This window comes from Pseudorasbora parva, chromosome 7 (genome assembly GCF_024679245.1).
Source record: "Pseudorasbora parva isolate DD20220531a chromosome 7, ASM2467924v1, whole genome shotgun sequence".
NCBI classification, from domain to species: Eukaryota; Metazoa; Chordata; class Actinopteri; order Cypriniformes; family Gobionidae; genus Pseudorasbora; species Pseudorasbora parva.
The window spans coordinates 6,596,760-6,613,839 of record NC_090178.1 but is presented as its reverse complement, the minus strand read 5'-3'; the positions used below and the strand labels follow the sequence as shown (position 1 = coordinate 6,613,839).

The 17,080-nt window shown below is 38.6% G+C and overlaps 1 protein-coding gene across 4 annotated transcripts in view; it reads right to left on the bottom strand.

Moving 5' to 3' along the window:
* Positions 1 to 47: 47 nt before the first annotated feature.
* kif13a (kinesin family member 13A) overlaps positions 48 to 17,080 on the bottom strand; it is an 87,219-nt gene continuing 70,186 nt past the window's right edge. For 2 of the 4 annotated variants that reach the window (XM_067447884.1, XM_067447885.1), the window contains 13 exons: positions 16,100 to 16,226; positions 15,176 to 15,231; positions 14,914 to 15,038; positions 13,988 to 14,164; positions 12,339 to 12,431; positions 12,103 to 12,255; positions 11,950 to 12,027; positions 11,808 to 11,858; positions 11,627 to 11,732; positions 8,339 to 8,490; positions 6,589 to 6,756; positions 2,539 to 3,460; positions 48 to 2,457 (listed from right to left, as the gene is read on the bottom strand). In XM_067447884.1, the coding sequence (XP_067303985.1) occupies positions 2,324 to 2,457; positions 2,539 to 3,460; positions 6,589 to 6,756; positions 8,339 to 8,490; positions 11,627 to 11,732; positions 11,808 to 11,858; positions 11,950 to 12,027; positions 12,103 to 12,255; positions 12,339 to 12,431; positions 13,988 to 14,164; positions 14,914 to 15,038; positions 15,176 to 15,231; positions 16,100 to 16,226 (2,342 nt within the window). In that variant the 3' untranslated portion in view covers positions 48 to 2,323. The remainder of the gene's footprint in view (positions 2,458 to 2,538; positions 3,461 to 6,588; positions 6,757 to 8,338; positions 8,491 to 11,626; positions 11,733 to 11,807; positions 11,859 to 11,949; positions 12,028 to 12,102; positions 12,256 to 12,338; positions 12,432 to 13,987; positions 14,165 to 14,913; positions 15,039 to 15,175; positions 15,232 to 16,099; positions 16,227 to 17,080) is intronic. The other 2 variants (XM_067447886.1, XM_067447887.1) reach the window with 1 other exon arrangement.

Genomic DNA, 17,080 nt, shown 5'->3' with positions numbered 1-17,080 from the left:
AACAACCAATAATATGTCATGCAAAGAAAGTACACACAAAAAACAAGTGTTTGTAAAAGTTCTGTAATCTACAACATATTTGTACCAGCATCTGCAGAGATACAATATAAATACAATTCTGTACATTTTATAATATTGTAAATACTATGTTCATACATTTTATGTACAGCTCCTTGTCAAGGAGAGCAGCTTTGTTTTCTTTTAAGTAAGGTCTTGGGTTTTTTATTTTACCATCTCCAATGACAGCATTAGTATTCACTTCTTAAGAGATCCACAGTTCTTCAGGTAAAACAGAGCAATAAAAACAGCACTGGTCATGGCACTAAAAATACTAGCATTATTCAGGCTATGTCCCATTCCCCGATATTGCCCGTCTCCCATTTATACCTATAAAAAAACCTTAATATTGGCTTTAGTATCACAAACTAATAAAATCTTACTTAATCAAACACACATGGATTTAAATGCTCAAAAGCTTCATTATTAGGCAGGTAAACCTAGAAGTCGACTATCTAAAAAGTCCCCGTCCATGTGGGGCTTGTGTCAGTACTTTAGGGCATTTCTGGTCTATAGCCAGATCAGATTATCGCCATTTTTGCAATAATACCGGCAAGGGTCTGATAAGAAAACAAGGTGCTCTCCGCATTAGGTGACCACAAGAGTTAGCCACTTCTGTCAACCTCCTGAGAAGTGTCAAATCAGTATCTAAGAATGCGTACAAACGTGTGCATTATGTAACTTAATGTGCATCCAGGATAAGTTACTCCAGTGCAAGCTTTCAGACAGCTCTGTTAATAGAAATATCGGCAGTCCTTCAACAGTTACAGTACTCAACAAGCCAATTACGTAAGCCAACAGGCTTGCCGCCGTTCAAAATACCATTAAAAAATAATCAACCACAATTTCGAATTTCCGATGGACACATGGCCTTCCAATCAGAAATATGGCACTTAGCATATTAGCATAAATCGGTCAAACAAATATTAAAGTACACAAGCATAAAACACATGTCGCCAAAGTAAGTTTGCACAGCAGATTTGAAAGGCTTTGGTAATACCTGATATAATCACACAAACAAAAATGTTCATAAACAGTAGTACATTCTTACCTAGAACAGACATCCTAATCTCAAACTCACTCAAAGTATATGCCTTTTTTTGATTAATACATTTAGTCATATAAGAAGTGGTAAATTAATGAAGATGGAAATTAGTATTTCAGCTATATCAAAGCTAAAATGATATACAAAACACGTTTGTGCAAGTGTGCAACTCTCGACATTCAAAGATGATACTGAAATAAGCCTATCACTTAAAGGGAGAGTTCACCCAAAAGAGAAAATGTTGTCATAACTCACTCATCCTCAAGTTATTCCAAACCTGTATGAGTTTCTTTTTTCTGTTGAACACAGAAGAAGATATGTTTTATGTCGGCAACTAGACAGTTTAACAACAGAAAAAACAGATGGTGCAAAAGGGTTGTAGCTAGTCTTTTGATGAGTCATTGGTGTGTTTTAGGCGTAACATTATAAACCAATAAGAGTCTCATCTCCCAATCCCTTTAAAAGCCAGTTGCACTTGCACCATGGCAGACTCGCTATTTACGAGCAGAAAAAAAAGACTAAAAGCTTCTTCGGAGAGGAATCCTTTTTTTTTTTTTATATTTAAAAATATTGTGCGCTGCTGCGTGTTCCTGTGTGTGTAATAAGCAGAGTGTACACGAGTTGTGCACCTGCCTATACACACATAACTAACATGCCAATTAAATAACAAAAAATACTATGTACATTTTTGTTGGTCAATAGAGCAGTCGTTTTCAGTTCCTCAAAACAGCAATGTGCCAACAATGCGCCTGAACACACCTCGTTTTCAGACCATGAGTGAACAGATGGGCTAGAGTGCATTTGCTATTTAAACAATATGGTGGTGGACATGAAAATGGTAACGTGTCGGGCTGAAACTAGCAAAGAACACTTGCATCATGCCTGGCATCGCATTGTGCCAAGTGTAGTGTCGTCAACTGTTTGATTACAAAACATTCTTCAAAATATCTTCTTTTGTGTTCAACAGAAAAAAGAAGCAGGATTGGAACAACATGAGGGTGACTAAATGATAAAAATAACTTTTTTTGGGTTGAACCATACCTTTAAACACATACAGGTAGTGTTTATTGCCACAGAATAAGAGGAATCAACAAATCTCTGATGTGACAAACAAATCAAAAGGATGGATTTTGTTAGCACTCGGTTTATCCAGGCGGTTGCTGTTGCTGGTGCTGGTGTCAAAGGGATCGTCTACCAACTATTGGGTCAATTTTCCTGCCCCTAATGGAGCACAGATTGAGGTTCTGTGTCTATGGACGGAGGCCCTCGAGTCAAACAGGATGGCTTCACGAAGACGCCATGACCTTTGGCGCACCGGAAATACACCCTTCCTTGAACCGTGCCATTGTGCTTGCCTTTGGAAGGATGAAAAAGGTTTAAGGTTACAAGGATTTTGAGTTGAGATTCAGCTTCAAAGAACAAGTCGTTTCACTTACCTACAGCAAGGTCCAACTCCACTCCAACCCAGATGCCTTTGGCGAACTCTACCCCTCCAACATAGTGCACCATCCCACTGCGTTTGCCCACCCACACTTGCTCACCGGGGGCCATCCAGTCCGGCAACTGAGCAACTGGTGTGTTCTCGTCCTCACTAGAATCCACCGAGAGTTCTGCATCTTCAAAGAACTCGAGTTCTCGAGTTGCTTCCAGCTCTGGGTTGGCGTAAGGTACAGGAACACTGGGAGACTCTTTTCCATTGTGGAGATGGCACTGGGACGGAGGATCCTTGTCTTGTTTTTTTGCTGGGGGAATGGATTCTGCCTTCCAGCTGAAGTTACAGAGGTCGTCTACCCAAACACCATCATCTGCACTCTTGAAGTCTGTGAATTCCTGGCTGACACTCAGCATACATTTTCGGGGAAGCGGAGGGGAACAGTCCCGGTCGGTGCAGAGACGGGAACAGTGCTGAGCGGGAACAGTCTGGGATGGACAGGATGATAGTGAGGAAACGGTAGAGCTTCTGGAAGGGTGCAACCCTCTTCCGTGCTCCTGAGGGTCTGCGGCTTCTCTGCTGTTGAACTGGTCGCAACTATCACTGCCGCCGAAGAGCACATCGGACAATGTGGCATTTGAGGCACTGTGGGAGAAGTAGCCGCTTGTGCAGCTGCTGGTCGTCGGACTACGGGACACTTCTTTTTCCGCAACACGTGTCCCAGATAACGCCCCAATCCCGGGTGCTAACTCCCCCTGCGTGCATACAGTCCCCCCCTGGGTCTCAAGACTGGCGTTGTACACCTCAAAGTTGGCAAAATCCTCTGGGATATAAGGCTTGAAGTTTTGGAGCTCTAGAGACCCGAGACCTTGAACACTGGAACGGTTGAAGTCTGAATCCATGTCGTGATCCTCCTCCTCTGAATCCTAACAAATCATCAATTATCAGACATGAAAACAAACAGCAAAGCAGATCAGGAGTGACCCTTTTTACAAAAACCTGAAGCACATTTACTACTTGCTCTATTAAAGGGGTGGTTGCATGCGATTTCACTTTTTTAACTTTAGTTAGTGTGTAATGTTGCTGCTTGAGCATAAACAGTATCTGCAAAGTTACAGCGCTGAAAGTTCAATGCAAGAGGAGATATAGTCTTTTAAATTTACGGCAGTTTATTGCCTACAAAAACGGCCGGTTTGGACTACAACGAGCTTCTTCCTGGTCTGGTTTGGTGGTAAAAAAAAAAAAAAAAAGTATTAAGACATGTTATGCTGCGCCCCCATAAACACAACCAAGCCTAGAAAAAAACCATGGAACCATCCCTTTAACTCTTTCCCTGTCAAAAAAAGAAAGAAAAAAAGTTGCCAGCCAGCATTTTTGACCATTTTCACAAACATTTCATGGCCCACAGAATATTTTGTTGAGTGAATATCTGAACATGCAATATATCAAACGAAAAAACAGACCCACTGATTTTAAACAAATATATATATATACACATTTTATATGTGCATGAATTGGTACATTTAAATGGTTGTACAATGACGTAGTCTTTGACAAAAATGTGTTTTTCTCAGCTTTTTGCTCAGAATATATATATATAAAAATATATATAAAAACACATTTTTGTCAAAGACTACGTCTGGATCAGATTCAGAATGATGATCAAAACACTAATAAAGTAGATTGAGTTTATCATTATCCCTAATTCTTGCACAGTCCTATAACTCATTCTGGGTTAACATTTAAATCAGTAACATCAGGCAGTTTTGATATACACTATTGCCAAAAGTATTGGGACACTCATCTCAAATCATTGAATTCAGGAGTTCCGATCACTTCCATGGCCACAGGTGTATAAAATCAAGCACCTAGGCATGCAGTCGCTTCTACAAACATTTGTTAAAGAATGGGTTGCTCTCAGGAGCTCAGTGAACTCAAGTGTGATAACGTGATAGGTGTCTATTCTGGAAATTTCCTCACTAGTAAATTTTCCACGGCCAAACTGTTACTGTTATTATAACAAGGTGAACACAAAAGGGAACAACAGCAACACAGGTAAAGTTTAAAATCACATTTGTTTAAAATCAGTGGGTCTGTTTTTTTGTTTGATATCTTGCATGTTCAGATATTCATACAACAAAATATTCTGTGGGCCATGAAATGTTTGTGACAACAGCAATAAAGGTCAAATATAAGAAATACGGCATTTAAAAAAAAAGTATCAAGACATGTTATACTATGCTCCATAAACACAACCAAGCCTAGCAAAGAAACACAGAATCACCCCTTTAATATATAGTCAATATCACTGTTCACATCTGGTGTAGGCATGGTGTAAACAGAGATTATTTGTTTGTAACTAGCAGTGTGATATGTGAAGTGCTGCAGTCAGTGAGTTAAACACAAGCTGATTCATGCACACATTCAGCACATAAGTGGGATGGGATACAATGAGATGCAATTAATGTTGAGATGATAATGTTGACAATGATGAGACATCATCATAAGCTTCACTCAAACAGAAGCTGTTTTAAAGGAAAGCAATGCAGATTTTCAATGTTCCTGGACATCTGTATGAGTTGTTTGCCTGTGTATGTAATGAATTTGGTTCTGAGACCTCAGAAAAACAGCAGGCCCAGTCTCTTAGTTTTAATTTGTGTTATGAATGTGTTCATGTTTAGTTCAGGTTAATACACTGCAAAACAGGATTTTCTTACTTAGTATTTTTGTCTTGTTTTTCAGTAAAAACATAGTTTTTTTTTAAATGAAGATACATTTACTTACGAAGCAAAATGTTTTCTGAACAATCAAAATGAAGTGAATTTTTTCCTTAAAACATTGAAAAATATCTGTTATATTAAGTTTATTGTATTACCCTATTGGCAGATGTTTGTTCTTCTTTTAAGCTTAAACTCACTTAATTTTTATATATTTTCAGAAAACAAGACCCCTAGGGCCCTACTTTCAGCTTTGATTTGATCGCAGGGCCCTACTTTCAACTACGATTTTATCGCATGGTCTGAAGCGCATGGTGCAGGTGCACTTAGGGTATGTCCGAATTCACTTTTGCTGGTTTAACAACAGAAATAAAGGTTGTTGCACTAGGCACATGGTCCAAAACTTTTGTACCTAGTCTCTTAATGAGTCATGGGTGTGTTTTTGGGCGGAAGGTGCCACAAACCAATCAGAGTCTCATCTGCAATTCCCTTTAAAAGCCAATTGCGTTTGAGCCATTGCGAAAGTTTTTGTTTACATGGTTGAGCATATGTCAATATGTTAATATGTTTATTGCGTCAAGTGCAAATATATATATATATATATATATATATACATGGAGAGGGAGATAGATTTTTTAAATGTTTTTAAAGAAGTCTCTTTTGCTCACCAAGGCTGTATTTATGTTATTAGAAATACAAAAAAGCTGTAATATTTTGAAATATTATCAAAATATAAAAAAACTGCTTTCTATTTGAATATATTTTAAAATGTAATTTATTCCTGTGACGCAAAGCTGAATTTTGAGCATCATTACTCCAGTCTTCAGTGTCACATGATCCTTCAGAAATGAATCTATAATGATGATTTACTGCTCAAGAAACATTTATGATTATTATCAATGTTGAAACATTTAAAAATTAAAATGTGTAAAACAACTTTTTAGGATTCTGTGATGAATAAAAAGTTCAAAAGAACAGAATTTATCTGAAATATAAAGCTTTTGCAACATTATAAATGTCTATAATGTGACTTAATCAATTTAATGCATCCCTGCTAAATAAATGTATTCATTTCTTTAAGTTCTTTCCCAAAAAAATAAATTAAATAAAATTCTTACCGACCCAAAACATTTAAATGGTCGTACAGTGTTACAAAAGCTTTTTATTTCAGATAAATACAGGTTGGAAATAAGTTTATGTGCTATCTGACAGCACACAGATGTACAAATATTACTGCGTTTTAACAGGGCCCTGCCTAGTAATACTAACTTGTATGCGTGTGCACGCCTGTCGATTTAGCAACATGCATCAAATTGGTTATGCGTGTGTTCACTTACAGCAGCGTGTGGCAGTGTGTGAGTGAGATCAGTGCTGAGCCTGGGCTGTCTGTGATTGGCCCTGCTGCTGATGATGTCACTGCTGCTATGGCCCTCGCTCTGGGCCCTGGGTCTGGACCAGGGGCCGGTGGGGCCCAACACGCTGCTCTCCACAAACCAACGCATGCTCTGCAATCAGGTCACAATAGCACACTTCACACGGGCCATGCAGCACAGCCAACACTCACACAGGCTGTTGAGTTAAACAAGTGATCACATGTAAGGCAGGCGAGTGCACATGCGCTTGATGAGGTCGGCAGCCATAGATTCAAGAACAGTAAAGGAATAGTTCACACAAAAGCTCATGAGATTCACAAAATCAGATGTTTGTACAATGTCAGAGCTACTCTTTTCCATACATTGCTAGTAGATGGTGACTTAAATATCTCATATAGACGGCTGACACTTCACTCAGGGTTAATATTGTTAATTAAAACTAAAATTATTATTAAAAATGTTGTTAATTTAAATAAAGCTGCAATAAAACAAAATAAAATAAATATTAGAGGAAAAACTAGATTTTATATCAGTTAGATGCCAAGCCAGCATTTCAAAAGTTTAGTTTTGAAGCACAAAAATTACCAAATGGAAATTAATAAAAGCTATATTGGAACTGCATAATAAGCAAAATATATTATTTTTTAATTAGCATTTTTTTATTATAAATAATACTGGATTGGAATGACCTGAGGATAAGTACACAAAGACAGTACATTTACATTTTTAGGTGAACTATTGCTTTAAACTCATACTTCTAGGTAATAGGTTCAGTATCTGTACAGGTCAGTCTGAATACATTTGTGGCTGTATAAATGAACAGGCTTGAGGGACTGAAGCATGCTGGGTACAGGGTCTAAAAATTACCTCCAACACCATCTAAACGGGGACGAATTAAGGGACTTCACAAGCAATAAATATTCCTCACTGAATAAAAATATATATTTTGTATTAGTTTTATTCCAATAATATACTTCTCCTCATATTTTCATTTGGGGGGTTAATTCATCTTTAGCAGACAGTTTTGTATGACGAAGCAATTCAAAGCAGAAATCATCTTTATTTCATAATGAAATCTTCAGCCAATTGGTGAATAACTCATTTTGACACATTTGTATTAATTTTGGATCCTGGCTGAAGCTTCTCTGTAGGCTGGGAGACACTTCATGCGCTTTTACTGATCAGATCAAACCTTTTCGGTTTTTCCATTTACACTACTGTACATGCAAAGTCAGCATAGTTCACGTCAACAAAAGCCACAGATATGACCTGCATTTTATCTATCATCAACTAATTTCAAGATCAAAGACCACAATAGAAGAGAGAGCTATTAGCTGATGATAAATAAAACGCTGCTCATATCTCATGCTTTCGTTGATGTGAGCGCCATTGGTTTTGCATATAGTGTGAGTACTAAAGATCAGATTTATATTCGTTTTGCACAGACTCAATTATGTAGCCATGTGTAATAAAACAGTTTTAACAAATCAGATACATAGCTATCCAAACAGTAAAAACACATGAAGTGACCAGGTGTAAACAGACACTTAGAAACCTTTTATAAGGCATCAGAGCCTTGAATCATTGTCATGTCATAAAATATAATGAAAGTGTGTGTTTGTGAGAATGTGGAGGGTGGAAACACAATATGAGTGATGTGTGAGAATGAGACATAATGAGAACGAAGCATCGTGTGTTTGTGTCTGTGTGTCACCTCCTGTCCCAGAAGTGGCTTCGATTCCAGAGAACGCTTAACTTTGTTCTCCTCCTTCACTGGCATGAGAGATTTGAGGAACTTGGGCGGTTGAGGTGACAAAACTTTAAACGGACTCGAGTTGAAGAACGTCGGACTCTCTGGTACCGACCCTGGGGAGAAAATTAGCATTAAATGATGCATGAGGCTGTTTAAACGTGCTATAAAGAAAAAATGATAACATATGACATGACGAAAATTGAGAAACTAGCATTCCAACCCTTTTAAAAATAAAATGAAAAATACAAAATAAATGTTATTAATATTATTAATTTTATCAATACATTAGAGTTATTAATAGTAATAATTATCATCATAATCATACCTCTTATTAAATTATATATTTGTTTATTTTTTAGAAGTGTTGAAGTAACATTAAATATATATATATATATAGAGAGAGAGAGAGAGAGAGAGAGAGAGAGAGAGAGAGAGAGAGAGAGAGAGAGAGAGAGAGAGAGAGAGAGAGAGAGAGAGAGAGAGAGAGAAAATCAATGTTAAAGGGGTGATAAATTGAGAAATCAACTTTCCCTTGAGCTTTTGATATATGATGTCATGGTAATATGGTCACGGTCATAGTAATATACGAATATCCTTTAAGTTTCAGAGCTGAAAACTTCCTTGTTAGTCAAAGAAAAGCTTTTATAGACACCAGACCAGAAAACGATCTTCATTCTTACATCATAGTGTGATGAAACCACCTCTACAGAACGTCTAATTCAGTAGCCTCGCTCACCGACTAATGGAACGTGTGTGTGCGCGGTTTGTGCATATATCGACCGATCGTGCGGGCTGTGTGTAATATAAAAATAATAGTCCAATCAATCGCGGGTGGATGAGAAATAAATCATTGTGTTTGTTTGAAAAAGACGTTTACGAGCCCTGTGATCGAGAAAATCATTCCGGTTGTCGCTTTCATATAGCCTGACAAGCCAGACCTACATCAAGATGTTTGGTCTGGAAACTCACCATTGACAGCTCAATCCGAGGGGCGGGCGACTCTATACACGATGTGATTGGCCTGACCAGAGTTTGGTTTTTAAAGCTCAGAAGTGAATTGGGAGCTGCTAGACGACACTCACGGCAGATTAGATTTGCTGGCGCTAAGGTGCGTCTAGATTTCTAGGCTAGCTTTCACAACAATCTGACAGCGGAGCTGAAGCTCATTAAATATTCAAATCTCATCCAATCCTAGCCGTGGGCGTTTACTTCCAAGTCTCCAGTGCGGCACGCCCATCAAAACCCAAGCGTTCAGGAGAGAGCCTCAAAACCAGTGTAGAAAATAGCCTATTACTTGTTAGTTATGATGTTTTTGAATGTAAAAACTACACAAACGTCATTAGTTGACCTCAGACAACAGTATAAATTAAAAAAAAAAAATATATATATATATATATATATTAGTGCTGTCAAATCGATTATTTGCAATTAATCACATTTAACATAAACGTTTGTTTACATAATATATATATATATATATATATATATATATATATATATATATATATATATATACACACATACATATACACACACACACATACAGGGAGTGCAGAATTATTAGGCAAGTTGTATTTTTGAGGATTAATTTTATTATTGAAAAACAACCATGTTCTCAATGAACACAAAAAACTCATTAATATCAAAGCTGAATATTTTTGGAAGTTTTAGTTTTTAGTTTTAGCTATTTTAGGGGGACATCTGTGTGTGCAAGTGACTATTACTGTGCATAATTATTAGGCAACTTAACAAAAAACAAATTTATACCCATTTAAATTATTTATTTTTACCAGTGAAACCAATATAACATCTCAACATTCACAAATATACATTTCTGACGTTTAAAAACCAAACAAAAACAAATCAGTGACCAATATAGCCACCTTTCTTTGCAAGGACACTCAAAAGCCTGCCATCCATGGATTCTGTCAGTGTTTTGATCTGTTCACCATCAACATTGCGTGCAGCAGCAACCACAGCCTCCCAGACACTGTTCAGAGAGGTGTACTGTTTTCCCTCCTTGTAAATCGCTCATTTGATGATGGACCACAGGTTCTCAATGGGGTTCAGATCAGGTGAACAAGGAGGCCATATCATTAGATTTTCTTCTTTTATACCCGTTCTTGCCAGCCACGCTGTGGAGTACTTGGACGCGTGTGATGGAGCATTGTCCTGCATGAAAATCATGTTTTTCTTGAAGGATGCAGACTTCTTCCTGTACCACTGCTTGAAGAAGGTGTCTTCCAGAAACTGGCAGTAGGACTGGGAGTTGAGCTTGACTCCATCCTCAACCCGAAAAGGCCCCACAAGCTCATCTTTGATGATACCAGCCCAAACCAGTACTCCACCTCCACCTTGCTGGCATCTGAGTCGGACTGGAGCTCTCTGCCCTTTACCAATGCAGCCACGGGCCCATCCATCTGGCCCATCAAGACTCACTCTCATTTCATTAGTCCATAAAACCATAGAAAAATCAGTCTTGAGATATTTCTTGGCCCAGTCTTGACGTTTCAGCTTGTGTGTCTTGTTCAGTGGTGGTCGACTTTCTGCCTTTCTTACCTGTCTTTGTCTCTGAGTATTGCACACCTTGTGCTTTTGGGCACTCCAGTGATGTTGCAGCTCTGAAATATGGCCAAACTGGTGGCATCTTGGCAGCTGCACGCTTGACTTCTCTCAGTTCACGGGCAGTTATTTTGCGCCTTGGTTTTTCCACACGCTTCTTGCGACCCTGTTGACTATTTTGAATGAAACGCTTGATTGTTCGATGATCACGCTTCAGAAGCTTGGCTATTTTAAGACTGCTGCATCCCTTTGCAATATATCTCACTATGTTTGACTTTTCTGAGTCTGTCAAGTCCTTCTTTTGACCCATTTTGCCAAAGGAAAGGAAGTTGCCTAATAATTATGCACACCTGATATAGGGTGTTGATGTCATTAGACCACACCCCTTCTCATTACAGAGATGCACATCACCTAATATGCTTAATTGGTAGTAGGCTTTCCAGCCTATACAGCTTGGAGTAAGACAACATGCATAACGAGGATTATGTGGTCAAAATACTCATTTGCCTAATAATTCTGCACTCCCTGTATATTATATATATATTTATATATATCCAATTAATTAATTAACAAACAATCTAATATTTTTTTAACTACAGTAACAGATTGTTTAAAACAAGAATGCTTGCTTCAAAACATGTTTGTCTTTGAAATCATCCCAAAGTTGACCATTAGTCATGCACTTACCATGATTCTCTTTGTTTTTAACAGGCGTTTCTTTTGAGAGAGGAATGTTGAGTGAAGCTTCATGCAAGTTGGATTCAGTGACATCCACGTGACTGTCGAAGTGAGCCTGTGGAAGGGGAGACAAAGCTCAGACACACATTGATAACAACACAGTCTGTGAACTTACTAAGTGTTCACTAACCTTCATGTCTTCATCCTCACATCCTGTCCCATCTGATTTACAACAAGAGGTCTAAACAAACATATATTACAGATTTAAATCCTGTTACACAATGAACAGGGTGTTGTCTTTATACACGAGCAGAGAGTAGATGAGGTCTTACGTGCTGGACATTTGGTGTGCTGAGACTGCGCCGTATGTGTCTGCCTTTAACAGAGAGAGCTTCCTTCACCGTCACGGCCTGAACGAACATATAAACACACACTAAACATTCCAGCAGCTAGTACGATAAATCTGCCAGAAAGTGAAGCCGTACCTGCCGGAGTCTCTCCAGACACAAAATGTTGTCCACCTCCAGCACTCCTCGGGTGTATTTCTCGATGTACGTCTCTCCATCAAGAGTCTCCTCGCTCTCTCCTCGTGCTGCCATCAAGGCCAGAGTCTCACGCTCCTCCGGCTCCTCAGATGCCTGTTCACAAACACGTGTGTGTATTTGTGTGCTTGGTGCATTCAGAATGAAGAATATGAAGAGAAAACAATGTGAATTTGTACCTTTGGTATGTTAGACACAATCTCATACGTCACTCCACAGGAATACAGCGTGTTCTTCAAAGACATCCGTCTCTTCAGACTCTGAGTGAAACTCTACGAGACATATATTAATATTAACATGTAAATAATAATACAGCTCAACAAAAATGGGTAATTGCATAAATACATATAACTAAATATAAATCAAATATAACTTAATAAGGTAAATGTCTCAATCTCTGGGTCACAAAAAATTAAAAAACGATGCATGCCGATCAGGCTTAACATTGAGTTGGTCCCCCTTTTACTGCCAAAACAGCCTTGACCCGTCGAGGCATTGACTCCACTAGACCCCTGAAGGTGTGCTGTGGTATCTGGCACCAAGATGCTAGCAGCAGATCCTTTAAATCCTGTAAGTTGTAAGGTGAGGCCACCATGGACTTGTGCGTTCAGCACAGATGCTCGATTGGATAGTTGTTGTGCTCCTCAAACCATTCCGGCACTTTGTGGCAGGGCGCATTATCCTGCTGAAAGAGGCCACAGCCACCAGGGAATACAGTTTCCAAGAAAGGGTGTACATGGTCTGCAACAATGCTTAGGTAGGTTGTACGTGTTAAAGTAACATCCACATGGATGGCAGGACCCAAGGTTTCCCTGCAGAACATTGACCAAAGCATCACACTGCCTCCTCCGGCTTGCCTTCTTCCCATAGTGCATCCTGGTGCCATGTGTTCCCCAGATAAGAGAGAAACACGGGGCCATCCACATGCTGTAAAAGAAAACGTGATTCATCAGACCAGGCCACCTTCTTCCATTGCTCCGTGGTCCAGTTCTGATGCTCACATGCCCACTGTTTGCACTTTTGGGGGTGGACAGGGGTCAGCATGGAAACCCTGACGGGTCTGCAGCTATGCAGCTCCATACACAACAATCTGTGATGCACTGTGTATTCTGACACCTTTCTATCAGAACCAGCATTAACTTCTGGAGCAGTTTGAGCTCCAGTAGCTCGCGTGTTTGATCAGACCACACGGGCCAGCCTTCGCTCCCCACGTGCATCAATGAGCCTTGGCCGTCCATGACCCTGTCGCCGGTTCTCCACTGTTCCTTCCTTTGAGCTCTTTTCATAGATACTGACCACTGCAGACCGGGAACACCCCACAAGAGCTGTAGATTTGGAGATGCTCTGACCCAGTCGTCGAGCCATCACAATTTGGTCCTTGTCAAAAACGCTCAAATCCTTACGCTTGCCCATTTTTCCTGCTTCTAACACATGAACTTTGAGAAAAAAATGTTCACTTGCCTGCCTAAAATGTTCACTTGCCCCCCACCCATATTTTTTGGTACATTCGTACATTTATTTAACTTATTTAACAGAATTTCTTAACACATTACAAGAAACTGAATTTCATGGATAAAGCAGTATCTTAAATAGCAGTTCTATTTAAAGTCAATGTAGGACATTTTGAGTGCAACAAAACAAATACCAAAAATAAATGCAAACACAGAGCTTAATTTTATCCATTGGGAATTGATCGGAAAAGAGACGGTGTGAGTTACTTTGAAAAATAATGAAGAATCAATGCACAATTAGACCAGGAAAATGTTTTAAGAAAGTGATAAAGATCAGTCATGTTGACATTAAATATGCTGTTTGACTGTTTCCAGACCTGTTTGTTGTAGATGTTGACAGCAATTCTCTTTCGGAGGACCAGCTCCATGGAGGCCGGATGACTGAGCTGCACCGTGGCTTTCACGATCAGGTAGATCCTTTCGTTGGGCACTGTGATCCGGTTCAGGTGGATGGAGTCATGGATGGATGAATCCCAGGAACACACAGCCGACACCTGAGAGTAATCATGTGTTCACATGGACTTCGGAACCCATGTGTGTGTGTGGGTGGGACAAGACCCACTCACTTTTTAAGACAAATTATATTGGACCCACTCACTTTTATCGTCTCTAATTAAGCACGTCTGTTTACCAACCCCTAACCGAGAAACACTTATTATTAAACACATGTTAAACACTTTATTTCCCCTTTCCTAATATTATTTTCTCCATTTTCATTGAAAATAAATGCCTTTCCGATCTGATATGTGATGGGAAAAGGGAGTAGAGCGAGTGTGGCAAAAGGCAGATTCGAACCTCTGATGGATTTTCGTCAAAACTTGATAACATGTATCTTACCTTTACTCTATAGCTACGGCAAATAACTCGGTGATTTAGGTCATGTTGTCTGGCCCAATCAATCGTTTAGTAAACGGCACTTTTTCTATCTGGACACGGAGCATAATAAACATGCAACTTGTTCATTATCATTACCTGTGAAACTGTTGATTTCTGTGGCAGTTAAAATAATATTGTCTTTTTATTAGACTATTGTCTAATAAATTATTATATTATTATTAGAATAAAATAAAATATTATAATAAAATAAAATATATTTTAATATAAATATAATAATAAAATATTAGAATATTGTCTTATTAGACTCCCCCCACTTTATTTGCTTCCAACGCCCATGGGTGTTCATATAAGAAACCATATACATAGACGTTACAAGTCATTAATTCTGTTATTTATAATTTCTGACCTCATCATCGCTGTGTCTGATGATGGGAAGGTAGAAGAACGGGCTGCCGTGCTCTTTGGGAAGTATCGAGTTCACACCGGCGGCGTGAGGACCTGTCAGCTGATCATTCACTGTCAGGTTATCAGCTGCAAAACAGACATTACAGCTAAAATAACAATCAAACAGAAACATCTCCTTTACAAGCCTAAATTATTAATCTAATAGGGGCATGCAAATCAGCCAAACCTTGAGCTCTTGAACCCTGAGGATCACTATATCTCACCGTTCAGATCCAGGAACAGCACAGGAATGTGAGCTTCCATGCTAGCAGGAGGAACCCTTGAGCAACAACAACAAAGAGTTTAATATCTAATCTCACTTTTCCCCTAAAACTGTAATTCAATAGCAGGTTTTCAACCTCGCTTGTCAATTAAGAAATGCTGACTTTCAGAATCACTACAAGCCCAAAAATAGGTTGTGAGCTGCATACTATGACTTTAAATGGCACTGCGAGATACCTTTTAATAATCCATGTTATTCAATTCCTTGTAATGTGTAGGTTCAGTTAGAAGAAACGGTAATAGAGAATGACTTTTAAAATACTTGCTGAATAAATTGAGCAGAAACTATTTATTTTATATTGTTAGATATAATACCAGTCAAAAGTTTGGAAACCATTTCTCCCGTTTTCAGTGGCACACGTCAGCCTGAGTCTTTTTAGGAATAAAATGTGTTATAAATCAGGGCGAATCATATATGAACAAACCCCTCTATAAAACCCTTTGAAATACAGATATGAAGAAAACTGTAAAGTTTGCTGAATGTAAAGTTACTGAAGTAGAGATTTCTGAGGAAAAACTCACAGCCTTTAAAAAATATATCCTGTCTTTGAAATCTACAGACGCAAATATATAAAGTGCAATAAAAATTAAATAAAAACACTAAAAAGTGTATTTTGGATGCTTGCTTTATACTAGTCTGAAAAAGAAGACACACTGTATTATTGCAGCAAAATAGCCCACAATTGACTAGTGCATTAAAAACACTGGTTTGACCTGTAGTGTAAATAATTAGACCTAAGTAATACCTAAATAATAGCTACTAGACATATAAGTACAAAGGTCTGATTGCGGAAAATTTCTCAAATAATTGGCTCCCGAACTTGCTGAGGTTGAGTGGCACTAGTTTGCAGTGGATAAGTTCTCACCAGTGCGCTGGGGCCCCTGGGATTCCACTGCCAGGAGCCGGAACCAGCACCGCGTTCCTCTCCTCCGTCAGACCCACCCACTGCTCCACCAGTCTGGCCTCTCGTTCCACGTCCTCCTCGGACTTCTCTGAAAATCACATGACATGCACAAACATGAAACCAGCACCATGATGCAATGCAGCCCATTATATACTACTACAACTAATAATAATAATTATAATACATTTTATTTATAATGCACTTCCACATATACAAAGCGCTACAAAACGGGTAATGAGACGAAAGGCCTAGTTCTGGAAAAATTGCTGAGGTTTCTTCTGCACTCTACATGAGCTCATTGTTTCTGCCTAAAATTAATACATTTATTAATACATTGTTAGATAACTGTGTGATTTGCATAATGCACATTTCTGAAATCCTCAACTTGGACACAGTCACTTCTGATAACAAATCACTCTAAACTGTAATGTAGAGGCATACATTTTCTGTAAAGCTGCTTTGAAATGATATGTATTGTGAAAAGCGCCATAAAAAAAAAAATTGAACTCTTAGAATAAAAGGTTCTATATAAAGGCATAACGGCTTCTGTCAGGCACTTCATAATATATAAAACATTTTAGGGGTTCCTATAATTTTATGTATTAGTTTTAATTAATTTAGTTTGAATACATTTTTCTTAAAGCAACACTGTGTAACTTTTTTAGTTTATTCTTAGCTAAAAACACTTAGTTCTTTCAAAAATATATGTGTTCATTAATGTATATTTACTTCTTTCAAGAAATAAAGTATTCTCGTAAGTTTATAATATGCCATTGAAAATACATACGGGTGAGGGGTTCGAATGCCGGTCGCCATGTTGCCCCTCCATCTTGAAAGTACATTAGCCAAAGAGGGACATACCTATAAATTCAAGCTTCGCCTTTCGCGTTTTAGCACTCGATGGCACCGTGTCGAAAGTGAAGAGGGGGATTGCCATGTTAA